The sequence below is a fragment of the Dama dama genome, chromosome 33 (assembly GCF_033118175.1).
Source record: "Dama dama isolate Ldn47 chromosome 33, ASM3311817v1, whole genome shotgun sequence".
Taxonomy (NCBI): domain Eukaryota; kingdom Metazoa; phylum Chordata; class Mammalia; order Artiodactyla; family Cervidae; genus Dama; species Dama dama.
In genome coordinates, this window is record NC_083713.1 from 38,991,725 (window position 1) to 39,019,557 (window position 27,833).

At 38.3% G+C, this 27,833-nt stretch overlaps 1 protein-coding gene and 1 long non-coding RNA gene across 5 annotated transcripts in view; one reads left to right on the forward strand and one right to left on the reverse strand.

The window, feature by feature from the left end:
• The window catches only part of LY75 (lymphocyte antigen 75), a 116,975-nt gene that overhangs the window by 80,861 nt on the left and 8,281 nt on the right, over positions 1-27,833 (forward strand). For 2 of the 3 annotated variants that reach the window (XM_061135339.1, XM_061135340.1), the window contains one exon: positions 1,768-3,448. In XM_061135339.1, the coding sequence (XP_060991322.1) occupies positions 1,768-1,946 (179 nt within the window). In that variant the 3' untranslated portion in view covers positions 1,947-3,448. Of the gene's footprint in view, positions 1-1,767; positions 3,449-19,259; positions 19,371-27,174; positions 27,292-27,833 lie in introns of those variants that run through there. The other variant, XM_061135342.1, reaches the window with a different exon arrangement.
• On the reverse strand, positions 9,520-19,246 carry LOC133050975 (uncharacterized). 2 transcript variants are annotated; one of them, XR_009691745.1, is made up of 3 exons: positions 18,028-19,246; positions 17,428-17,579; positions 9,520-14,465 (listed from the first exon to the last, which is right to left on the reverse strand). It is a non-coding gene; the product is annotated as an uncharacterized LOC133050975 (long non-coding RNA). The 2 variants fall into 2 exon arrangements; XR_009691746.1 differs by lacking the exon at positions 9,520-14,465 and adding an exon at positions 14,472-15,526.

Here is a 27,833-nt window from a genome sequence, read left to right on the forward strand (position 1 = left end):
AAAATAAATTACAAATGACAGTAAATGCACAAGATGTCTAGGATTCCCAGAGGAAAGTACTGAACTGTCCAAACTTTGTATAATTCTTTCCTAAGAAAAATGGGAGCTGCCAGAGTTTTAGGGAGGTCATCTCTTGGCAAATGTTAAAATGTATTTTATTCTATAGTTCAGACATTAAAAGCTCAAAGGTCTAATTCTGCAGTTGTTTCATTTCCTTTTTCCCCATTCCCATAAAACTCATAATAAACAACAGTGCAAAACTGTATTTAATTAGTTACAACATCCTAAGTATCTATAGGAAATTGTACTTTGAACTTCTGTTTCATCATAATTGACACATAAATTAACCACAAAAATCTTATCTTAACAAGCTCTAAAATTTTCACATCAACATTTTTAAAGATTAGCATAAAATGTCCATTTTGGTATACAAATGTTAAAAATAAAACCTTAACTCTAGGTAATCAGTATCTACATATCTATGGATTGATTCAGCAAATATTTAGAGTATCTGTTTTATGTGCTAGGGTGCACATGAACAAGACAGGTAAGATTCCTTTTCTCACAGAGCTTACAGTCTATTGAAGACAGACAAGGAGTACCAAGCAGGTCCATTTTTAAGAGAGGAAAATATCCAATAGTTATAAACTCTGTGGTGCGATGGTAAAGAATCCTGGAGAAGGAAATGGCAACCCATTGCAGTATTCTTGCCTGGAGAATTCCATGGACAGAGAAGCCTGGCAGGCTGCAGTCCATGGGGTCACAGAGTTAGACACAGCTGAGCAGGCACGTGCGCAGGTGCTCACATACACTGTGCTGAGACTAGGGGTGTGACTGCTCTAGGTCAGGGTGATCAGGGAAGACTTCTTAGAGCAGGAGATGTGGAAGCTGAAATCTGGAAGGCCAGCCAAGGCCTTTGGGATCAGCGGAAGAGTCACACCAGGCAGAGGTACCAGTTGAAGCAGAGGGCCTAAGACAGAACATCTTGATGTGGGCTTAAGGAAGAAATGGAAAGTAGACAGGTGTCAGACAGGTAGGGCTTTGGAATCCTGAGTCAAGTGTTCAGGTTCTATACTTAGTGGAATAGAGAGCTAGTACCCAAGCTTTGGGGTGAGGGAGAAGTAGGGTTAGAATAGTATAAACCAAGAGTTCCGTTTTGGCATTGTGAGCATCCATGTGGAGATGAGCTATCCATAAGGAATGTCCAGTGTGCAGTTGGACATATGAGAGAGAAGGAAAGTCAGCACAGAGCTGATATTAAAGCCTTGGGACAAAATGATTCCATCTTGGCAGCATGTAGATAGGGGCCTAGAACAGTGCTTAAAATTGAATAGTGAGGAACTCAATGAGGTCATGCTAAAGGGTTAATTTCCTTTAAAGCAAATAACACTTTATTTGGTAATAGGTAAGTCAAATACAGACATTTACCAACCTTTAGCAATTTGCTGTCAAAGTAAGATAATATACTGGGAATGAGGGTCTCAAAAGGATGATGGGAAGAGAATTTGAGAATAATGGTACCACTCTAATTTCTTTGGAAGAAAATTGCTATAGGAGTGAAGAGGATTTGAGTGAAAACAGTTAAATTGGATAAGAAAGCACTGAAGGGTTTGATGATGAGTTTGAATTCTGTGTTGACACTGAGACAGCATTTACTATATCTAATTTGTACAGTGTTCACATCTGTGACACAAAGCCTAATATATAAAATCAGTGACGATCACTGTTCTGTTCTGTCCTCCACTGTCAACCCTTTCCCTGGCCTAGGCCCTGATTACAGAGGAATAGGTATCGCATTTGCTGTGCTGAGCATCTTGGCTCTTACCTGCGGACTGACCTGGCTCTTCTTCCGAAGGAACCGTTGGCACTTGTTGGGCTTCTCTTCAGTTCGGTATCAACAAGGAGGGAATGAAGATGAAATCATGCTTCCTTCTTTCCATGACTAAACTCTTCTAGAGGTTTGCTGATTTGCACTGATGGTTTAGGAAAAATGAGCCATTTAAAATTTTCCCAATGTCAGTATTTACTCTGTTTCAATGTTGGGGTCTTAAGTATTCTTTTTGTTTAATTATAATGCTGGTATCTACAGTTACCCACAAAATGCCATGTTCATAACTCTACTTAATAGCATGAAAAGATACCAAAGTTGGAACTAAAGTCCAAATTGTTCACAGAGTAATGAGTTTAATGTGCATTTTCTCTGTAAGAATGTAGTTGGTAACTAGGATATGAATGGCATTTTAACAAAATGTCTTAGGAAATAAAATTGGCATATTACTGGGTCATATATGTATATTTAATTTTAAGAACATCTAAGCCAAATGCAAAATTAGTACCTCTAGGTAACAAAACTAAATAATATCAACATTGTTTTAAAGTAGTCATTTGTAGCATTTAGGGGAAATTATTGAAAAATGAGCATGCAAACAGCAAAATTATGCCTCTTGGCAAGATTTTCTTATACTGTTCCAAAGATATTTCATACCAAAATTATTTAAATGCAAATAATTTTGTTCTGTTCATAGTTTTTCAAAGGCTTTTAAAGAAGATTTAGTACTTAATGTTTTTTTAAGTGTGGAAATATTTTTAGATTGATTAGATATCTTATAGCAGTGTGTTTGTTGTTTTATATAAAACATATGTTTTCTTTTTAAAGGGAATGAGATTTTTTTGAAAATTTCACAGTTTATATATTTAACATAGTATGGCAACTTCTGACTAAGAAATTTTTATTCTTTGTTGCCTTTTTACATAAGAGATAGTGAAAATTGTGTATATTTGTAAAAATGAAAAATTTTACAATGAAACTCTAAATCTTGTGATTACTACTAAAATATTTAAAAGTGTGAATGGTTTAGGAAACATGGTTTTATGGTTACTGTTTTGAATTTTACCACCTAGAATATAGTCTTAATAATAGCTTCTACTGGACATTGTGAATGTTTTATTCAGTGTTTAACTTATAGTGACATTTGTACTTTATTTTTGTATAAAATCCACAGATTTATTTTAAAATTCAGTGTTTATATTATGATAATGTTGTAAATAACTTTCTAAGACAATTTTAGTAGTCTAACACTCTGTAGTATGGTTGTCCTGAACTATTTTATACTGAATTTGTTAAACTAGTTCTCTTACCCTATCATCTGTGCAATTTTAGTTGTTAAGACTTTCTTCAAAGAGCTGAACAAATTTGATGCAAGAAGTACAGATATATATAGTAGTGATGCCATAATAAAATCATTTTCTTTTTTTTTTTTTTTTAGTAAAAGTATTGTTGATCTTATTGTAAAAGTATTTGTCTTCCATTTTGAAAAACAAATCTCTAGATTGGGCTTTATTATGTTACACATATAGCATGACAAGAAAAAAAGTGTCCAGCTATTGTAAAGCAAGGCATCAAGATCTTGTGTACACTTTTAAAAGAATAAATATAATCATTTGTACATCTCTTGAGTGTTTGATTTTAGGCTTCTTTTTGGATTCCTCTGACTCAGCATTTCTAAATACTGGGTCAGCAGGGGTCCCACCTATAATACACTTGCTTCTCACTCTGTTTGCCTCCCTCAGGAGATCCTGCACACTGTCTCCCACCCCACGGCATTCATCAACCACTTCTAAGTCATCAATTGAAATATCTAGTTTCAGGTTCATATTTCTAATTCCCTTTAACAGTCTCTATGAAAGTCCTTCTTACCATGACCAGAGCTGCCCATATTGTGTTCCCTTTCTCAGAAGAACTGAAAACAGGCTTTTCCAATCTCCCTAACTAGTCCAGCCCCCACATGTGGTCTGACAAAATTGATCTTTCAAAACGAGGCACCTAAAAAAACAGATATATGCACCGAATGATCAGGTATAGAGGACAAGTTTAGAAGTGACCAATGAATACCCTCTGAAAATATTCTCCCCCAATCCCAGGACAGGATGTTTCATTATCTGGGAGATCTGCCCTGCAAATGTTTGCTGGAGTGTTGGAAACCCCAGTCCTGACTCGCTGCTGAGTTGATGCTAGGGAAAGCCAGAGATTCAGGTTTCTTTCTCTTTGGTTCATTTAATCCTAAAAGCCTCTTGGAGAAACAAAGACCTGATTACTCACTAACTCACCTAAAGAGAAAAATTTTAACTATTAAATTCAACAAATTTTTACCTAAAAAGACAAATTTTAACTATATCTCAAAGACTTTATTGTTTTTAATTGGAGGATAATTGCTTTACAGTGTTGTGTTGGTTTCTGCCATACAACAACCTGAATCAGCCGTAAGTATACACATGTCCCTTCCCTCTTGAATCTCCCTACTAGCCCCCACTTCATCCCACCCCTCTAGATTGTCAAAGACATTTTTTAAAAAAACTAAACCTCATGATCTGTACCGTAAACTCTAATTTCCTTTATATTCTAAATTAAAACATTCTCACACTATTATATCCCAATAAATTTAGTATACATCTATTTCTCCTTTTGCCCAAGCTAACTTAATTCTGCCCAAGCAGAATCTGAAAGGCTTTTTTTCCATTCTCCCAAACAATTCTTCTTCTTCTATTCTCTTTGAATTACTGTGAAGACAGCATACCCCTTGTTTCCCAGGGTAGAAACTCAGAATTCATCCTTAAATCCTCTCTTTCTCATCTCTCTAATCCAGAAACTCTGTCAGTTTTTCCCCACACTTCTCATGGACTGGTCATCTTCACTGCCAGCTGTCTTTATTTCAGAACTTTATCCTTTTTTCTTTCTGGATTATCTGCACGAGGTTCTTCACTGGTCTTCCTCATCAGCCTTTCCCCTTCACCCCATCTTTCCCACTCCTGGACCTAGGGAAGCTGAGAGTTACAGAGGAGGACTCCCCTTCTATTTTGGTCTCCATTTATGTAGTCCTAAGTACTTTAGGGCAAAAGGGAGCTCAGCAATGCCCAGCTCAGGACTCTCTCTGGGAACCTTTAAGGGGTTGAAGTCAGTCCTGAGTAGTCCTAGGGTTTTGGTTTCCTGGACAAATGCCCACTCTTAAAAAAAAAAATTTTTTGTTGTTGTTTTTTATCTATTTTAATATTGATTTGTTTATTTTATTCAGCTTCATTGTATCCTTAGTTGCAGCATGCAAACTCTTGGTTGTGGCATATGGGATCTAGTTCCCTGACCAAGGGTCAAGCCCAGGTGCCCTGCATTGGCAGCGCAGAGTCTTAGCCCCTGGACCACCAGTGAAGTTCCCCAACACCCTCTTAATACAAAGTAGGGTCAAGTAAATACTGTTTCAAAGGCTAAACAACAAAGAGGCAAAGTCAGATGAAACTGGAGTTCAGGAATTAGGAAAACACTGGTGATCTTAACCAATAGAAAATCACCAGAATCCAGATGGGAGTGAGCTGAAAAGTGAAAGGAAATTAGGAAACTGAGAGCATGAAATTTTGAGATGTAGAGATGGGCCATAGCTAGAGTGAGAAGGAGGAAAGGTGAAGAAGACTTCTTCCCAAAGGAGGTGGGGGAAGAGACTGACACATTTAGAAGCTGAGAGGAAGGAAAACAAAACACATGATTGGTAACAAATGAACAGAGAGAAGTTGATGAAGGGGAGAAAGGGGAAGATCTTGAAGAAGATGGGATAAGAGGGCAGATCTAAATCCATATATAAAGGAACTAGGTTTAGATGGGATGGGAGGAAGCTTGCCTTCCCCTTTGAGGACAGAAGAGAATGACCTGTGTGGAAGAGACGGGGAGAGCAGACAGTTATTTGAAGATGTTTATCTATAGCTGATGGCCTCTAGTTTCCTAGTGAGTAGAAGGTGAGGTCTTTTTCAGAGAAAGATAAATATCGAATAGGGTTTCAGCTTAAAGAGCATAATAAAAAAAATTGAAATATTCTATGTGGGGAATGAATGAGAGAGGAGAATGATCAAGACAAAATAAAAGACTGCAGAAGAGGCTTACTGGGCTCACATGAAATTAAAAGCCATATATTAGTAGTGACAACCATCAGGAGAATGAATAGATTTCTTCTACCTGCCCTCGACTGCTAACTAAAATTGAGGGAAAGGAGAATATGAAGGAGAAAATAGATCCCCTATCCTCAAAAAATTAAAGATAGAACTACCATGTGATCCAGCAGTCTCACTTCTGGGTGTAAAACGAAGTCAAGGGATTGGAGTCTGGAATGAGGTCAAAGAGGAAGTAAACAAGTAAAAGAGAAGGAAAAACAGTATGAGATGTAATTGGAAAGTAGAACATCATAATGAGAGATTTTGATGAAATAACTATATTTTCCCATGTAGAGGGGGTAAGTAGTCTGTCTTATATTAGCATAAGAAATGAGGAAGTGTGCACCAGAGTCAACAGTGGGGAAAATATGCCTTCCTTTAGGTCAAATGACTGAAAAATTTAAAAACTGCTGAAATGGGTTATTTGCCTAACGTAGATTGATTCATGAAGGTGCTACTTCTATTGTAACTCTAACGATTATTTGAAAATTAGTTTAATAAAAATCCACATTGATACAGTGTGCTTTGGTGCCTGAGGTAGGGGTGGAGATAACTTGTTCAGATAGATGACTTTTTTTTCCCCCCTGTGTAGTTAGCAGGATAGGAGTCCCCAGAATCGGGAGGTTTGAATATTTAAACACTGTGTCCATTTGAAAGGATTTGCTTTGGGTTTGGGTTTAGTATAGAAATAGTCTGAGGAATGATGGAAATATATCAGTTGAGCAAGTCCTTGATACTTTGGCAAAGAGACTGAACCTGGAGAGGTTGGGAGAGTCCAGCAGAAGACCTGGGCTCTGGTTCCATTTTTGGCACTCACTGTGTGCCCATGGCTAAGTCACATCCTTTCTTTGGGCCTCAGTTTCTTTATCAGTAAATGAAGATGGCCCCTACCACCTCCGACATTCTGAGACTCCTTACAGACCCCTTTGGTCAGATGGTGCAATCACTCCATTTCCAGTTGGACAATCAGCAGCATGGAAAAGATTAGACTTGATTTTTTTTTTAATAGACTGTAATCTTTGAGCAGTCTTAGGATAAACACTGAGCAGAAAGTACAGAGTTCCCACATACATCCTTATGTCTCGCCACCTTTTTCTTATTATTAGCATCTTGCATTAGTGTGGTACATTTGGTAAAATTGATCCAAATCAGATACACTATTCTTAACTAAAGTCCATAGTTTACATCAGGATTCCTCTTTATGTTGTATATTCTATAGTTTTGACAAATGTATAATGATACATATCTACCATTACAGTATTGTTCAGAACAGTTTTACTGCCCTAAAAGTGCTCTGGGCTCCTATTCATGTCTCCCTTACCACCTCCCTCAACCCTTGACAACCACTAATTTTTTTTAAACTGATACCACAGTTTTGCCTTTCCAAAATATAAAGTTGAAATAATAGGGTATGTGGGCTTTTCAGACAGGCTTCTTTCACTTAGCAATATGTGTTTAAGTTCATTCCATGGCTTGATAGTTCATTTCTTTCTAGTGCTGAATAATATTTCATTGTGTGGATGTACCACAGTCTATTCATCCAGTCACCTACTGAAGGGTAGCTGGGCTGCTTCAAATATCTATGTGTAAGTTTTTGTATGTAACATTTCAACCAAGGATATACCAAGGAGCATGATCACTGAATCATACAATAAGAGTATATTTAGTTTTCTGAGAAGCTGCCAAACTCTCTTCCAAAGTGGCTGTACCATTTTGCATTCTCACTGGAAATGAATGAGAATTCATCTTGTTCTCTATCTTCTTCAGCATTTGGTGGTGTCAGTGTTTTGGATTTTAAAAGTCATTCTAATAGGTATACAGTGGTATCTGGTTTTAATTTGCAGTTCCCTAGTGACATACGATGTTGAGTGTATTTTCATGTACTTTTTGCTATATTTATATATCTTATTTGTTGAAGTGTCTGTCCAACTCATTTGTAAATTTTAAAATTGAGTTGTTTATGTTTGTGTTCTTGAGTTTAGAATCAATTTTAAAACATTCTTTTGCTAATGACATGAGACGATGTCAGAGTTTAAACAAGCAGCCTGTGTGACTCTGATTTGTCTGGTTCCAGAGACCCCTGCTATTCGAGTTATAGTTGCATAGTTCATATGTATAGTAACAAACATGATTGCTGCTGTTTTTCTTAAACAACAGAAATATATTGTGTCAGAGTTTTGGAGGCCAGAAGTTCAGGATCAAAGTATCCGAAGTATTCCTTTCAAGGGCTGTCAAGCACAGTTTAAAGACCCCTCATCCAAGAGTTGATGACAGAAGTTGTCTGATGGCCACAGTCCACTGAGAGAGCCTTTGAAAAGGTTTCTGGCTATTGGGTTCAAAGAACAAACACCACTTTAACCAAGTGATCAAAGTTAACATTATCAGTGATAAGATAGAATGACGTGGTCTTCCTGGGATGGGCAGGCCACTTCTGTGGTACTCTTGCCAAAAACCAACCAACCACCACCAGCAACAGAACACAGAAATATAACCTGAATCCTTTGCTTCCAATCTCCCTCAAGAGGAAGCATCACACAAACCCAAACTAAAGGACGTTCTATACAGCGACCGGTCAGTACTCTTCAAACTTGTATCCAGATAAGCAGTGACACAGGAATTCCGCCACAGTAAAGAGACTGAGACACGTGACATCGCAGTGCAGTGTATGATCCCGGATTGGATTTTAGGACAGAGAAATGATCAGAAGGACAACTGATGAAATACGATAAGGGCTGTAGATTAGCCCACAGGATTAGATCAGTGTTAATATACTGGCTTTGACCATTGCACTGAAGTTACGTACGACGTTAAGATTTAGAGAAAGAAGCTGGCTGAAGCGTTGCGGAAATTCTTCTTTGGAAACCTTTTTGAGACGCTGAATTGATTTCGGTTCAGATGAAGTTTTAAAAACCACGGCGAGTGGGGGCGCCGGCCGGAAGGCGCGCGGGCGGGCTCTCTGCCCGGCCCGGGCGGCTGGTGGGAGGGGTCGGACGGCGGCTCCGCACTTCCGAGAAGCGCGCGCCCGGCCCGCAGCGCCGTCATGCCACGAGCCGCGCCTCCCGCTCTTCTGCTGCCGCTGCTGGGCCTCGCCGCCGCCGCCGCCGCGGGTAAGCTGGCCCCTGGCCGCGCCCCCTCCTCCGCCAGGAGCGGGCGCCCGGAGCGACCGCCTTCCCCGCGCCCGGCGGAGACCCTCCACTCTCTCCCCGGGCGAGGGCTGCCTCTCGATGGGCAGGTGGCGCTCGCCTGCGCGCCCACCCCAAGCGCCTCCGCAGGCTGCTCAGCCCCACTCGCCTCTGCGTTCGGTGGACTCCGGGAGAGCGCCCCCGGGGAGGAGAGAGCCCGTAGGAGGGGATCTCCGGGCACCCCAGAGCGCCTTTCATCTCCCACCGTGTCCATATCCTTAGCACGCACCCCAGTCGCGGGCAAGGGTCCCCAAACGGGGCTAATTGACAGGAGAGCAAAAAGACTTAAGAGCGCCAGGATGAGCGTGGTTTCACGGCCGTTTGGGGCTGAAAGGGGAAATGGGGAAGTTAGACTGCGGAGATTTTCCCCAGCTCAAGTGCAGCTGGGGTGGGATGGGGGTGGGAGGAAGCTGACCCTTTTTTGCTCTCGGCGTTGTTTGTCCATTTGGTTGGTGTTCAAGATGTTGAAACAGGAAAACAGTTCAGCCAAATAACCCCTCGGTGGAAGTGGGAAGAGAACAGGCGAGGCTTGGATTCCACCTAAGTCGTGTGATTTAAAAATCTTTAAGTCTAGTCTGCTGTTGAGCAAGTTTCATCTGAAAAACGACTCGTGATTTCCAAAATGAGTTCCGAGGAAAACAGACTCTTCAATATGTTTTGTGTTTTTTAAAAACAAGTTTCTCTTATAACCGTGTCAAAAATGTTGTTGGGGGAAACTCTGGGGAAAGACTTAACATCCAAAACCACTATTGATGGAACAATTCTGGGAATTAAGGAGCAAAATAAAGAAAAACAGAGTGAGTACTTGCGTGGGTCTGAATAAATTGATTATGCAAGAGTTTGGCATTTTTTCCCTCTGAATTTAACTGCTGTTTTATAAATTCCTGCTGAAAGCCTGCTGACAGGATCTCAGTGTTGGAGGCAGCAGTAGCATAAGCAGCTCAGAACTTGCTTACAAACTCACAGCTCCTATCCTGACACCTTTTGTCGACCAGCATTTATGACCAGTTATGCCATCTGCTGCCTATGGAGGAGCAGAAAGGAGAGTTTCACACTGTTCAGACTGAGCACATTAGGTTTGTCCAAAACAAGGCTGGACTAGAGAGTCTGCAAAGCTCTCTTTATGCACACCCTCCTTATGTTTGCCAGTTATATTTAAACACCCATTTAAGCCACCCTTTGGGTTGCTGAGCCCGGAAGGGTTGATGCTTTTGAACTGTGGTGCTGGAGAAGATTCTTGAGAGTCCCTTGGACAGCAAGGAGATCAAACCAGTTATTCCTAAAGGAAATCAATCCTGAATATTCATTGAAAAGGTCTGATGCTGAAGCTGGACCTCCAATACTTTGCCTATCTGATGTGAATAGCCGACTTATTAGAAAAGACCTTGATGCTGGGAAAGATTGAAGGCAAAAGGAGAAGAAGGCAGCAGAGGATGAGATAGTTCAATAGCACCACAGACTCAATGGACATGAATTTGAGCAAACTGAGAGATAGTGAAGGACACGGAAGCCTGGTGTGCTGCAGCCCATGGATTTGCAAAAGAGTCGGGCACGACTGGAGTGACTGGACAACTGAGTTTCTGTGCCTTTGTATGTCAGACTAAGAAAAAAATACTTGTCAGATTTCTTTAAAAGCCCATTTCTAGATTTTGATGTCTCTCTTCTTCAGAGAAGCTGTTTTGATCAGCAGTGGAGAACAAGAATTTACCCGTTTGGGCCCTTGCACTTCTTAATAGAAATAGGTGAGACCAGATGAGGAATTCAGGCAGGGATTTACTGGGACTTGAGCTGCAGAGCAGGGGAGTGAAAACAAGTAACAGGTGCCCTTGCTTGCTCCCTAAGTGGGGGTGAACTGGTCCCTTAAATGGGGGGAGGGTAGGGGCTGACGTAGTACCAGCCAGAGAAGTAAGTGGCTTAGGGGGGCTGCCCACCCCCTTGGTGGTGCTGTGTGCAGAGATCAGGCTCAGTACCCTGCTTTTGCTCCTGGCAGCTCAGAAGTGGCAGTTGGGTTTTGATCTTTTTGTATCTTGTTGCCCAGAATTTGCCCCAGCTGCCCATGCATGCAGTTATTTTTAGTCTCTTATAGTCTTTGTATTCTGTGGCTTGAGGAGACATTTGTCTAGGAGGAAGCACTGTAGCAAAGGGTCTCAGGTCCCAGCCTGTCTCAAAACTGTCTTTGGAAAGTATTGTCTTTTTTGTTTTGTTTTAGTAAGTCCAGTATGGTTACATAGACTTTATAAGAGCTGAAGAAGTGCACGTTGATTAAATTAATGCTGTGAATTAATCAGCTTCTCTCAGGAGGTTTTATGGATTAAATTAGAAGGTGTATGAGTTTTGGCGTTAGGTATAGACTGTGTGGGCTTCCCTGGTGGCTCAGAGGTTAAAGCGTCTGCCTGCAATGCGGGAGACCTGGGTTCGATCCGTGGGTCAGGAAGATCCCCTGGAGAAGGAAATGGCAACCCACTCCAGTATTCTTGGCTGGAAAATCCCATGGACAGAGGAGCCTGGTGGGCTACAGTCCAGGGGGTCGCAAGGAGTCAGACAGGACTGAGCGAATTCACTTTCACTTTCACAGACTGTGTGGCCTTGATTGAATTGCCCAACTCATTGCATTTCAGTTAAAATGGAGATTATGGCCATAGGGCGATCATGGGCACTCAGCGAGTACGCCATGTCTAGCACCTATTCGAGGCATTGTGAATCTTGGTTTCCCTTTGTCCTCTTCATACGAAATGAAGGGTAATTATTGCAATTAGATAACATCATGAGTGCAACTTTATGTGGGTTGGTGTGTATGGTAACTGAGCACATTCCCATGCATGTTGATAACATAGAGCTGAAAAACCTGTGTCCATGTTTTATTATCATACTTCACCAATTTATCTAGACAAGATCAGGAATAATATTTTGCTTAGAACTAAGTAAAAAGAGCTTTTCAAAGTTATTGTGGAATTTGCAGAATGGCAAGATCTTAACAGGAAAGGTCCTGTGGTGTTGCAGAAAATATAAATGTAATATTGAAATGGAAATTATTGTTCTCTGTTATTTTGGATTTTGTTAGTATAAATGATCTTATGTTTTTCTTAGCTATTATCTTGAAAAATCACAATGAACAGAACATTCTTTAGATATGTGGGTTAGGTACCATAGCATCCCTTTTAAAAAGTTCTTCTGGAACACCACATTTTGTATGTAGTAAATGATCAGTATATGTTTCTTGGGTCAGTGATTTCCCGTGGGGAGCATGAATATAAGTGAATATAAGCATGTTAGAGTAAACCCCATTCTGGCGGTGGTTAGATGGATCAGAATCTAGGTTACTAATTTTGAATTGCCATAGCCTGCAATACTCTGCCTCCTTCCCTGATGTCACCTCTTACCACCCTTCCTGCCATTCACTCTGTTTATCCACACTGACCTGTGTGGGACTCAGCTACCTTCTGACTCTTCTGCCCAGACCACCCTCCTCTTCCCCATTCCTTGGCATGGACCCTTCCACGTCCTTCAGATCTCTGTTCACATGTCCTCTCCCCAGGCCTTTCCCGAACACCCCACCTTCTCTGTAACATCCCCGTGTTTGTGTTTTCTCTTCAGAGCACTCATTTCTCTTGGAATGAATCTTGTTTGTCTTCTTGCTTGTCGCTCCCCTCAACAAGGAAGCTCTGTAACAGCAGAAAATTCACTGTATCGTGGATTTTTGCTTTGTTTTGAAATGTGTCTCTATGCTGTATTCTAACTTATAATAAAAGGACAAAAAATTTAGATGAATGATTTAAAAAGTATGGCGGCGGGTCATGGGTTTGCAGTTTCTTTCAAATTATTTTTACTTTTGCCCTTGAGCTCATCTCATAATTGAATTCAAAACATTAAGTCACTTTAATCTATTGATGTGACTTATTCTGACCCTTGTGGATGGCACAGTGATGTTTCAGCAAAAATTATTTCAGATTGTAAAATTTGAAATGTTAATAAGTGTTTATTTTTCTTCCAATGAAAAAGTTATAATTAGGTATTATTTCAGGACTTCTTTCATTGAGAAGCTTTTAAAAATGTACTTAAGCATTGAAAATTAGTTTTGCAACAGGGTTATCATCCACAATTTTTTTCTGATACATATCAATTATTTAAGATTATTTTAGATTTTTTTTTTTTTTAGATTATTTTAGATTTTGAGGGCAGATCTTCAGGTTGCATCGATAAGAAAATGGACCAGTAAAGCCCAATGAGAAAGGTGCAGAGAAACACTGCCACCTTCATTCTATGAATAAAAGTCATGACAGCTTTTCTGAGAAAGGACTTGAAGGGAGAAGATGGGGTGGACGTCTTAGAAGCTAGGTTGGGTGACGTTGAGAGGGGATGGAGTGTCAGAGTGGCTGAATTTCCTTAGGATTTAGGGAGATCTTGCAGGCCTTCAAGGTTATCAGGAGCCTGGTATACCATATGGTCCTCCATACATAATAAATGTAATAACCAATGACTGTTTCTCCTTCTGCCACAGTTGCCCTTGTGGAAGGTAAGTGACTGACCTATATCTTAATGGGAGAAAGACAAAGGTCTTATTGATGAGGAAAAAAAAAAATACAATCTTGCCTTTCCATTGTTAACATTCAGAACAAGTGTGTCCTAAGGATCACTTCCTCTTCTGCTGTGCCTGGTTCTTTAAAAAAAATTAATTACAAGGGAACAGAGAGTTCTATTAGAACTCGCTGGCAATGCAAAATATTTCTGTAGATATGCCATCTTATTCTTTTAGCATATGATAGTTTTAAGCAGAGGATCTATTTGGAAACTTATTGGAGTTAAGTACAAGATTTTAAAAGTTTCATCAGGTTCCTAGATCTCTGTAAACACAGTAAATCAATAGAATTATAAAATTATACAATCCATAAAGAGTCCTTTCAGTTCATTTCATTTCAGTCGCTCAGTCATGTCCGACTTTTTGCAACCCCATGGACTGCAGCATGCCAGGCTTCCCTGTCCATCATCAACTCCTGGAGCTTGCTCAAACTCATGTCCATTGAGTTGGTGATGCCATCCAACCATCTCACCCTCTGTCGTCTCCTTCTCCTTCTGCCTTCAATCTTTCCCAGCACCAGGGTCTTTTCCAATGAGTCAGTTCTTCACATCAGGTGGCCAAAGTATTGGAGTTTCAGCTTCAGGATCAGTCCTTCCAAGGAATATACAGGACTGATTTCCTTTAGGATGGACTGGTTGGATCTCCTTGCAGTCCAAGGGACTCTCAAGAGTCTTCTCCAGCACCACAGTTCAAAAGCATCAAAGAGTCCTTTAGGTGCAACCTATCTTTCAGGACAACTGTGAAAAAGCAAGAGTAACAGAGAAGCACATTGGAGAGAGCATTGTGAGCAGGATATTTTTTTTGCTTTTGAGCAGAGTATGTGTATTGAAATATGTTTTCTAGAAAATATTACAGGTTCTGTAATTGAAAACTTATGCCAGTATTCTGGAAGGCAGGTTTTTCACTGTAACAGGATTATAGCAAAGACACTTAGCACTGAAAATTTAACCTTTCTTTTTTTTTTATTTTTGAGTAACTAATAATTGTCAAAGATTATAATTGTACAATATTAAGAAGTATAGAACAAAACACAATTAGTTTAGCTTTTCTGTACGTGTGAACCTCAGTTAGTTCTGTCATAGGAGTTATCAGCCTCTGTGTGAAAACTCTTCTTCTCAGAGTAAAAAAATACATTTTTTGAGTAGTACTTAAATCTTGTTTCTGGGGCATACACTCTGGTAGCATGAGAAGAGGGGTTCAGTGCTGAAATAACTGGAGTTAGTGTTAATGCTGAAATAAGCCTGAGGAGAACGCTGTTGGAAGTTTAAAGAATATGAAGTTAACAATTTGTTTTTTACTTTTTCTGCCTGTAGCTTTTTGTTTTTATTTGTGTTTTGTTTTTCTTTTAGTCTTAGCACATACTGCTTATTTAATTATTCAACAAGGGTCTTTGTCAATTATCATTATCTTAATACTCCCATCTCAGAGGCCTGTGTGACCTAGATAAGCATTTGGCTTTTTTTTTTTCCCAGCTCCTTCAGGTCTCTTTTTTTCTATGTCACCTTTATGATGATCAGTGCACGTGAATATGTGTTTGTCTTCAAAGGGTAATACAGCCCCTTTTCCAAGAAGATAGGCTACCTGTGGTTTTTGTGCCTAGGGCCTTTGACTTGCTCACCATCCAAGCCACAGCTAATCAAAATAAGGGTAGTTTCCTAAATCAAAAACTGACTACTCTAAGCTACGTAGCAACCCAAGAGGGTACCTGGTATAAGAACACTAGGAGGTCTATTTGACTGCTAGGAGATTATCCTTAGATTTCTTATTATTCCAGGTGTCCTTGCAGAAAGTCTGTATCCTGTGGGGTAACCAAAACAAGTCTTTAGTCTTTATAATGAGAAAAGGCCTCTCACATATTGTATAGTGTAAAATCCTGCAGAAGTTCAGAGGGGTCAGAGTTTAAGGAAGGTGAAGGTTGGATACTTCACAGAGAATTGACACGTGAGCTGCCACTGAACAAAAGAATACAGTTTAGTCTACAGATGATTTGGAATCAGAGTTCGTTGTAATCATAAAGCCTAAGAACTACTGGGTTGGCCAAAAAGTTTGTTCAGCTCTTTAGTAAGATCGCGTGGAAAAAACTGAGTCAACTTTTTGGCCAACCCAATACAAGTGTACAAAGAAACAATTTATAAATTTCACTTCACTTGGTGTTAATTATATTTTATATACGTAATAGACATGCTTTATTCCATTTAAATGATATTTCAAAAATTATTTTTATATTCTTGAGCTATTTATCATCATTAAAAGATCCTATGTGTAGCTTTGACTAGAAATAATACCCAAGAGCATTTCTCAGCCCATGGTCCAAGAATTTTCAGTGCTATGTAAAGGTGTTTCAAGTGGCATTAAGTGTGGTAATGGAGTTTGTTTCTATTTCCATTTTCTAAAATTCTATAAGAGTAAAGGAAAAACAACAAAGGGAACCAGAAGAAAAATATGAAAGTCAAAGTTTGCAATTCAGAGTATGTGCCCTCCTGACTTTCAATTTGAGTTTCATTATGGAAATGACTGCTTTTTTTCTCTCTATCATGTCTTAATACAGAAAACATGTGATGGCAGGAGTGTGGGACAGGAGAGACCTGCCTAGTTTACCCTTTCAACGAGTATGTGACTCTTCTCATTATGGTTTTTATGGTGGTCTCTCTACCTGGGATTTCTTCATCTTTCTCCTTTTCCATGTGCTAAAGTTATCCTGTGAATTGCAGCTCAAATATTATCTCCTTTCTGGAATGTTTGCTTACTCCTTTTTTGTCTGTGTGTGTGCTTACTCAGCCACTTCTGTCTGTTTGTGACCCCACGAACTGTAGCCTGCCCAGCTCCTTTGTCCATGGGGTTTCCCAGGCAAGAATACTGGAGTGGGTGGTCATTCTCTTCTCCAGGGGATCTGATCGAACCCGGGTCTCCTACATTGCAGGCAGATTCTTTACCATCTGAGCCACCAGGGGAGCAAGTTACTTTTTTCTTCTATAGTCTCATAACATTTAACCTCTCATACCTTTGATATGTATATGTGTCTCACTGTCCTAGCAGACTGAACACTTTAAGTGTAGGACTCATTCCCCTTTAATCAGAGGTCCCCAACCTCCAGGATCTAATGCCTGATGATCTGAGAGGTGGAGCTGATTTAATAATAATAGAAATAAGATGCACAATAAATATAATGCGCTTGAATCATCCTGATACCATACCCCTCCTCCCCATACTCCCCTCACTGCCCCCAACCCCAGCCTGCCCCAATCTGTGGAAAAATTGTTTTCCACAAAACCAGTCCCTGGTGCCAAAAGGCTGGGGACCACTGTCTTAAATCCTTTTATCCTTACTCCTTGGTACTAACTGTTGTCTCTGACACACGGGAGATGCTCAGCCAATGATTGTTGGATGGATGATGGTAGTGACAGTTACCAATAACTTGCTCAAAAGTGTGAAAGACCGGATTCTGCTTCTGACTCTAGTGAAGTGGGACTGGACTAACACTCCCCCAAAAAGCAACTGGAAAATCTAGATGAAATTCTGTAATAATGGTATCTGCAGGCATCAGAGAGTTGTTTAGGCAGCTTGTTGACGTGAGCCCACTATCCTGTGTATTACTTTTCCCTTTAGGAGAGTTGCCCCCATTCTAAGGAGCTAAAAAGAGAGCAGAGTTTTTGGCATTCACACAGTATTAATGAGACAAAAATTTGAGTTTTTACTTACCAAAGAGGAGGGACGGTAGCTAATGTGCAGGCTTCACTTGGAATCTATGGATATCGGGCCTCACAGAGATTGTAACAGCTCCCTCAGGTGGAATCAACCCGTGACTGTATTTAAATAATCTTCAGTATGCCAGCTGCGTGCCAGGATCCTTTCTAGGGGAGAATGACATCATCTTGAGCCTCTGCAATTTTTTAATTTTAAATATCAAATACCAGATACTGTGCAATTTTTCCTGCACAGTGTCTGGTATTTGATATTTAAAAAAGAAAACAAAAACTACCAGACATAACAAGAAACAGGCCAAAGCTGGAAAATAAATAAAAACAGACCAATAGATAATACAGAAATTAAGGTTTTCGAAAATGAACTTTAAAATAACTGTAATAAATTCGAGAACATTTATAAGGTTGAGAATTTCACCGGAGACTCAGAATCTATAAAAGTACAAACAAATGGAAATTGTGTAACTGAAGAACAGCTGACATTATGAACTCAGTAGATAGGTTTAACAGATTTGTTAAAAACCGAAGAGCAGACTGCACATGTGTGTGCTCTTGTCGCTAAGTTGTGTCTGACTCTTGCGACCCCATGGACTGTCACCTGCCAGGCTCCTCTGTCCATGGGATTTCCCAGGCAAGAATACTAGAGTCGGTTGTCATTTCCTTCTCCAAGGGATCTTCCCAACCCAGGGATCGAATCCAGGTCTCCTGCATCTTCTGTATCACAGGCAGATTCTTTACCTCTGAGCCACTGGGAAAGCCCAAAGAGTAGGTTAGTACACCATAAAGAACAAGATTATGATATGGAGTGCCAAAGGCATTAAAAATAGGAACAAAGTGAACATATTGAACATGTGAAATCTAACATATATGTATTTTGAGTCCAAGAAATGGAGGAGAAAGAAAGTGGAAAAGCATTATTGAAAGTGATGATGATGGCCAAGAACTTTGCAAAAGTGAGCAATGAAAATAAAGCCATAGATTCAATAGTTGTGTTGCATTATTATCAGGATTCAAAAAAATACTAGAGATACCACTGTCAAACTACTAAAAATAAAAGACAAAGAAAATCTTGAAAGCAGCCACCAAAGAGCAACCATCAGACTGACCTTGATTTCTCAATAGGAATGATAGAAGCCAAAATAGTAAAATTACATCTTCAATGAAAAATAAGCTTCCTTTCAAGAATTTTTTATTTGCAAAAATATCTAAGTGGGAAGAAAATATAAAGACATTTACAGAAAATCACAAATTGAGGGAATTTGTAGTAGACCTATCCTTAAAGAAACACTAAAGGGGTTTATTCAGGCAGACAGAAAATTATTCAAATAAGTAATTCAAATATATAAGAATGAAAAGCAACAGAGAAGATAAATATGTGTTTAAAAGAACATTGACCATGCAAAATAGTAATAGAACAATAGCACAAAGGGAGGGAAGTTAAACTATTGTAAGATCCTAGAGTTGTCTAGGAAATGGTAAAAGTTCTAATTTATTTTAGGTAATAATAAATCAAGATTGCATGGTGTAATTTTCAGGGTACCCACTATAGAAAAAAAAGAATATTTAATTAATAAGCTAAAAGAAAAATAGAATATAAAATTGTTTAATACTCCAAAAAGACAACAAGCGAAGAAAAGGAACATAAATCAAGTAGGACAGATAGAAAACAGTGAGGTGGTAGATATAAACCCAAAGGTGTTGATAACTATATGAAATGTTAATGGAAATAGCCATTCTTTTTTCTATGAAAATTTAATATCTCATATCTTTAGGAGTTCATGAAATTCTCATTTTCAAGTTATTTAACAGTGTTTCTCTTTTTCCCCATAGACTGCCCTTCATCCACCTGGGTTCAGTTCCAAGACAGTTGTTACATTTTTCTTCAAGAAGCCATCAAAGTTGAAAGCATAGAGGATGTCAGAAATCAGTGTACTAATCATGGTAAGGAGTTTATTCTATTTTGTTTTTTCACAGATCAGTAAAGAATGTTCACTAATTTCTTTTAAAAATGGTTTGTTGTGTCTTACTTTTTACCTTTGGTCCTTGTAACAATTTTTATTCTATAATATGCAAGACATGCAGTGGAATTGGGGTAAACTCTTGAGTTGGAAGTCAGCTGTTGGACAACAGTGCTCAAAGCAGAGTGACAAGAGCAGTGTGTATTTGATGTAAGTACTCTGTGTTAGGCACTGTTCTTAAGCACTTAATACACTTTTACTGGCTTTTATTATTGCAGCAAACCTATCATGAAGTTTATTATTTGCCTTCTTTTATCAGGAGAATAAAACTACTTCAATTATTTGTTCAAGGTTGAATAGGAAATAATTGGCAGAGCCAAGATTCATACCAGGGATTGTCTGATTTTAGGAACAGTGTTCTTAATCACTCTTTCTGCCCTGAAAGTACTATTTCAGGCATGCAGTGTGGGCAGAAGTCAGATCACATGGTATTGTGACATGTGGTATGGAAGAATCTGTTGTCGTTGTTCAGTCGCTAAGTCGTGTCCCACTCTTTTGTAACCCCATTTCATTCTCCAGGGGAGCTTCCCAACCCAGGGATAGAACCCGAGTCTCCTTCATTGGCAGGGGGATTCTGTATACTGTTAAATAAAAATGAGAAAAGGGCTGTTTGCTACATGATTTGCTCAGTATTCTCTGGGAAATTTCACATTGTGAAATATTTTAAATAAAAATGTCATTTTTTAAAAAGCTGTGCTTGAGTGTTCTTTATATATTTGGTTGTTTGGCCCAAAGTGCATCCTTGTTGAGCCTCTAATTGTGATACTTGTCAGCTGAAACTAAAACTATAGGGTCAACTAACATCTTTTTCAACTGAGATACCTATGATGGTGATATGAGAGTCCTTGATTATTTAAAAGTGCTTTTTATTATTGTGTGAGATCTAAAAATTTCTTGATTATTTCACTAAATTTTCTCTTAAGCATATTCATAACACCAGCACTTAAAGTACCCTTTAGCAGGAGTTCCCCAGCAGTCCAGTGGTTAAGACTCTCTGCTCCCAATGCAGGAGACAGAGGTTCAATCTCTGGTCAGGGAACTAAGATCCCACATGCTGCAGGCCATGGCCGAAAAAAAAAAAAAAAAAAAATTAAAATGCCCTTTACCTAAAAAACACAATTCTGACAACCCACCAATATGACATTTTGGAACAATATCAAATTGCTTTAGGGTGCTTTAATTAAAGTCATATTCGCTTATTATAGAAGGAATAAATGTAAGCATAGGAGTTTTAAATCCTAAGACATGCCAATACTACTCAATACATATTTATTGTTTTTCTTAGGAATAAATGTAGGCATAGCAGTTTTAAATCCTATGAAGTGCCATGGAACCCTCAATACACATTTATCATTTTTCTTACTTGCTAAATGGTGTTGAACATTGGCTCTTTGAAGACAAAACATTTCCAAGATGCCAGTATGGTTTCATTCCAAGGAAATGAAATAATAGGAATTTTGCTGGTCTTACAAGATTTTTTAAGTGGTGTTTTCTCCCACAACTACTTTCTGTCTCTTTTTAAAAAGCCATATTGGGTATACTTAGACAAAAACACAGATTTCAAGAAACAGATAATATTGGAGGTTCAGAGCCAAGACAAGATGTGTTCTATACTCCTGTTAGCCTGTATGAACCGCATCATTAGATTTCATTGTCCAGCTCTGATACTTATGTTCAGCAGTTAAGCAACCACATTCACTACAGAGGCATAGCTTTTACTTGTTGACTGACTTCCTCTGCAGTCAACTAAATGTAGTTAATTGTATTTGCAGTTTTTCTTTAGTAAATGAACCAAAACGAAATTGAAAACACCCAGCAACTTTGAGGCCTCATATTTGATTACTTATTTTGAAGTCCATTAACTCTATTTGTTCAAAGCAAAGTAGCCATTTAGGGATTTTAAATTCTTGGGTACAAATTTGCTTATAAAGTTGATTTTATGTCTAAATAAAAATGTCTTTATCCCAGTTAATTTATAAATTCAGTTTGTCTTACTGATGTGAATTTTTAAATTTCTTATACATTTTTCATAATGTCATCATTTATTTGATAAATCCTCTATATTTGCTTCCACTATGGAAATACCCATTTTATTGATAAATCAGAAAATTAACTAAAAATTAATATTACCATTACATTTTTGCCAAGGGTAGTGTTTAGAACAGTAGGTGGTTTGTACAGTAGGTAAACATGAATTCAGTGTTTGCTATATATAAAGAAGGAAAAGCATAAAGAATACAAGGATATTTACATTTGGATTTATAAAGTCTTCACATATTGTAGGACTATACCAAGTCCTATCTTAAATCTATATTTAGGGGTATAGAAAATAAGTGACTTGTTATTTTTTGGACTGCCGAGAGCTATATTTAGAAATATTCCCAGTGCTCTGTGCTAATTTACTTGAGGTTACTTTCATTATACTTATTTGGGGTACTGTTATCATTCATATAGGGAAATAACTGTGAGAGCCTAAAATTTTTCTTATTTTGCAACATTTACTCTTTTTTACATTTACCTTTGATTTAGCTATTTTCTTTATAATAGAGTCAATAAGTATTTTCAGTCTTTCCTTTTTGTGATTTGTGTATAAGCTATGTTACTAGCCATTAAAAGAATGAAAGACCCAAATTACATCTCAGTAGGTAGCATTACTGGTTATGCATTTTAAAAAAATTATTTTTTTGCTTGAGTACATGCATTCTTCAGGGACTTATGCTGTCATTCGTTAAAGAAAATGAGTGTGTCTTTTTTGCCTGACATAGTAATTTAAATTTGTTCAGTATTTACTTAAATTGTACTGTTAAAAATCATTCACGTTCCACTGGCTGACACAAGGTCAGAGAAAAGAATGAAAATCTCATCTCTGAACACTTAAGCCTAAACTATAACCTAGTTAAATACTTCTCTTGAGAATTTTTTCTAAAATGGCACTTTGGTTACATTTCCTAAATTAGTACAAGTAAATTTGGTACTAGTAGGGTAAAACAGATTAAAAGTATACATGACATTTAACAAACAGGAGGTGATAACAGCTAGAATTGATAAAAAAAAAATCCTAGAATTTTTAACAATGAAGCTGTGACTTAGAAAACCTTGCTAAATTCTAGCTTTGGACTAAAGTATTGAGTATTTTAAAGGTCAGTCTTATTTTTTCTTTTTTTTAAACTTCTTTCTTAATTACACAAATGCAGTCATTATATAGAAAAACATATGCAAATATTTTAAAAATAAAAGAAAATTACCCTAAATTGTACCATCCTGACTGAACACACACAAGGAAATGTAATGACTATTAACATTTTGCTAAGTATCCTTCTAGACTTCCAAACCCCTAGGCAGATATATTTTAGTAAATGTTTGATAATACATATATCTATGTGCTAACTCACTTCAGTCATGTCCAGCTCTTTGTGACCGTATGGACTGTAGCCTGCTAGGCTTCTCTGTCCATGGGATTCTCTAGGCTGAAGTGGGTTACCATTTTCTACTCCAGGTCATTTTCCTGACCCAGGGATCAAACCTGCATCTCTTACATCTCTTGCATTGGCAGGCAAATTCTTTACCACTAGCACCACCTGGGAAGCCCGTGTTACGACCCCATGGACTACAGCATGCCAGGCTTCCCTGTCCTTCACAATCTCCCAGAGCTTTCTCAAACTCATGTCCATTGAGTTGGTGATGCCACCCAACCATCTCACCCTCTATCGCCTCCTTCTCCTCCTGCCTTCAATCTTTGCCAGCATCAGGGTCTTTTCCAATGAGTCAGCTTTTTATATTAGGTGTCCAAAATATTGGAGCTTCAGCATCAGTCCTTCCAATGAATATTCAGGGTTGATTTCCTTTAGGATAGACTGATTTGATCTCCTTGCTATTCATGGGACTCTCAAGAGTCTTCTCCAGCACCATACTTTGAAAGCATCAGTTCTTTGACGCTCAGCCTTCTTTATGGTCCCATTCTCACATCATACATGACTACTATAATATACATTACATATGTGTGTATGTATATATGTACATATGTGTGAGTATATATATATATATATAGGAATTATATTAAGCAAACTGTTCCATAATCTGTATTTCCCTTAAAAATATCTTTCCATAGCTATAAATACAGAATGTATATTTCCTAATAACTGCACGATACTTCTCTATATGGATATGCCATTGCTTTTCAGTTGCTCAGTCATGTCCGACCCTTTGTGACCCCACGGACTGCAGCACGCCAGACTTCCCTGTCCTTCACCATCTCCTGGAGCTTGCTAAAACTCATGTCCATTGAGTCAGTGATGCCATCCAACCATCTCATCCTCTGGCATTCCCTTCTCCTGCTTTCAGTCTTTCCCAGAATCAGGGTCTTTTCCAGTGAGTCAGCTCTTCACATCAGGTGGCCTAAGTGTTGGAGCTTCAGCTTCAGCATCAGTCCTTCTAATGAACATTCAGGATTGATTTCCTTTAGGATTGACTGGTTTGATTTCCTTGTTGTCCAAGGGTCTCTCAAGAGTCTTCTCCAACACCACAGTTCCAAAGCATCAATTCTTCAGATATGCCATAATTGATTTAATTCTCTAATATTGATTATTAAATTATTTCTAATCTTCTAGTGTCATAAATGTGATGAACATTAATGACTGTACCTATTTGAGCATAAATTGTTCAGAATTGCTGGGTCAAAGATGTATACTTTTATGTAGGGCTTTCCATACATCTTGAAAAATTGTATCCAAAAAGGTTTTTAACTAATTTTTCTCCAACTAGCCACTTATGAGTTCCTATTTTTCTCCACTCTAAGTCAGCACTGTTTAATCTACACTTCTGAAACTGCTTATTTTTCTTTTCACTCCTTTACTAGTGAAATTGCATATTCACACATTTATTGTGGTATATTTCCCTTTGTGAGGATGAATTGTTTTTTTTTTTTATTGGAGTACAGTCAATGTACGATATTAAGCAAGTTTTTATTCCATTTTTAGTTACTATAAAATATTAGCTATATCCAGTGTTGTACAGTATGTCCTTGTAGCTTATTTTATGCATAATGGTACCTTCTAATCCCTACCCCTATATTGCCCGTGACCCTTTCCCTCTCTCTATTGTCAACCACTAGTTTTGTTCTCTATATTTGTGTCTGTTGCCTTTTAAACAGTCTGAGACAATGTTTTTCCTCTTTTTTATTCATAATAGAGCTAGTCTGCCTAGTTTGTGATTTTCTTCTTTAACATAATATGGTATGTTTGGGGAGAGATTTTAAGCCCTATAATTTTCTTTTTCTTATAGTTACCTTTATTTGTTAAGTTTCCATTAAAAGATGTAAAAGTAATCATCTGATACAAATTTTCCTTACCACGTCATGAGCTAAAAGCACTTTCTTATCTCCAGTTATCTGTTCATTACCAAAAAATTATGGATTTTTAGAGTCTTCATAAATAGCCTAGTAAGTTTCCTATAATTCTCAGTGGCAGCATCAGTGTCACCTGGGAACTGGTTCAGAATGTAAATTCTCAGGTTCCATATTATTCCAACTAGATCAGAAACTCTGGTGTAGGACCTAACACTTTTAACAAGCCCTCTGTAGGTGATTCTGAAAATGAAAGAGTTAGTTGCTTAGTCATGTCTGACTCTTTGCCACTCACTCCATGGACTGCAGCCCGCCCTGCTCCTCTGTCCATGGAATTCTCCAAGTAAGAATACTGGAGTGGGTTGCCATTCCCTTCTCCAGGGGATCTTCCTGACCCAAGGATCAAACCTATGTCTCTTGCCTTGCACACAGAGTCTTTACCGTCTGAGCCACCAGGGATGCCCCCTAGGTGATTCTGGTGCACACAATAGTTGTGCTTCTCTGATAGTTTAGTCGATAAAGACTGCAGCTCAAACAGTAAAGAATCTGCCTTCGAGGCAGGAGACCAGGGTTCGATCCCTGGATTGGGAAGTTCCTCTGGAGAAGGGAATGGCAATCCACTCCAGTATTCTTGCCTGGAGAATTCCATGGACAGAGAAGCCTTGGACAGTTGATAAAGAACCTGCCTGCAATGTGGGAGACCCTGGTTCGATCCCTGGGTTGGGAAGATCCGTAGGAGAAGGGAAAGGCTATCTACTCCAGTATTCTGACCTGATTCCATGGGGTAGCAAAGAGTTGGATGCGACTGAGTTACTTTCACTTTCATATTTGGAGAGCCACTGATCCAAGACAGTATTCTGAAGTTTTCAGGAGTTTTTTTTTTAAGTCAGGATAATTTTGGAAGAATTTAACAGTAGAAAAAGCTTCCTTATCTCTCCATGTAGTAGTTGAATTAGTTGTAGTACTCAAAACTTTCAAGATAACTTTAAAAATGTATAGGATCAATGACTTCTCCTTGGAAAATTAGGAAAATTTAAATTGTAAAATTACTGAGACTGGAAAGTCATGTTTCTTAGGAAAACTTTGATGCTAATTGCTCACTTAGCTGAGTATAACTGAAAGGATGTATATTCCCCAGGAGTTAGATGTACCTTCCCCACCAGATTTCTGGTTGTTATAAGCTTTGATGTCAATCATTATTTTCACTTACAAAAAATCATACAATATCATGAGAGAAACTAACTCCATTAGTGTTTTCTCCTAAGTAGTATCCAATTAAGACAGTGGAAAGATTTTTTTTAATTTGCAAGAGCATCTTTCTTGGGTTAAGAAATAAGATTAAATAATCTGGGAAAAGTGAAGTGCTCATATTTTATAGTGTATGTAGAATATAGATTAAAAGGATAAAAAAATATTTGTGAGACATTATATACATACATATATATATATGGCATACAATATATATATGTGACTGCTGCTCTTGAACCAGGTGAGTCTCCTAGAAAAAATCAGCTATCCACTGAGAACAAGAAACAAGGACCTCCTTTATCACTTTCCCTAAGCAGGAGTTTTCTAAGGATGACCACAGAGGGAAATACAGGAAGAGGTAGGCTTCAGGCAGCAGGCACATAATGGTCAGTTCAGGCAGCAGGCACATAGTGGTCAGTTAAGTGAGGCAGGTCAGTAACTGCTTGTTACCTGAACTTCGTTAGGTCTTGGGATTATTCTGGCAAGTTGCCCCGGGACTTTTCAGCTCTCCTCAGTAATGTCAAAGCTACTCCTCTCTATAAATGTGAATCAAGGGCAGGAGGGGCCATGAAGACTAGAGAAAGGGATAGTAAAAAGTTGAGAGTTGCAGGAAGTATGTTTTCCTGCTTAAGCCTTCCCATGATTTTCCGTTTCCATGTTGTTTATGAGATTACTACCGCTGGGTGAATGAGATAAAAGATATGATTCAGTTTATCATATTATCATTTTACTTTTCTCATGAGTCTGTTGTCTTTTCAGGAATGTGCATGACATTTCCAAGCTATTTTTTTTTTTTTTTAAAAAGGATGTAAAAGTATATGTGGGGCTTCCCAGATGGCTCAGTGGTAAAGAATCCACCTGTAATGCAGGAGACAGGAGATGTGGGTTCAATCCCTGGGTTGAGAATATCCCTTGGAGAAGGAAATGGCAACTCACTCCAGTATTCTTGCCTCAAAAATTCCATGGACAGAGAAGCCTGGCAGGCTAATCCATGGGCTTGCAAAAGGTTGGACACGACTTAGCGACCAAAGGACAACAAAAGTATATGTAGTGTAGTAATGTATAATGTGTATATGCTTCATGTGATTTTCATTGATTTGGAGAACATGCTGACTTCCTCTCCCTAAAATAATTTCAGGAGCAGACATGATAAGCATACATAATGAAGAAGAAAATGCTTTTATATTGGATACTTTGAAAAATCAATGGAAAGACCCAGCTGATATCTTATTAGGCATGTTTTTTGACACAGATGGTAAGTAGTATTTACACTTAGGTTCTTTCTTAATGTTAGTAATAACTTTTAGCTGCTTCATTTCCCTAGTTCAAGTTGATACATCCTGCAGCTTCAGGCGCTGTATTTTCAGGATGCACTCGTGTTCACAGCTTTTCACTGAACGGCTCAGTGTGTCCCATATGAGAGCTAAAGTTGAGTCTTTCATCTGGATTAAAATATGATTCTAGACTCAGTATTTTTGTAAAATGGTAGTGTAATAAATATTGGTAGTAGTATCAACAATAGAATAGAAAACTATCAAGGTAATATTATAGAAATGTAGAAATGTGTTTATTGTCACTATTGAAAATGAAAAGTACATATATAACTATTTTCAAAATCAAATGCAATTACTAAGGTTACCATTAATATTTTACTGATTATTTCTCCATGAAAATTATATATGTTTAATAAAAATGGGATCTTCTTTAGAACCTTCTTGAACTAGTATCTCTTGTCTGTGTATAGGATATATTCTTCCTTCTAATTTAAGTCCCACAATCAAAAGTTTAGATCAGACA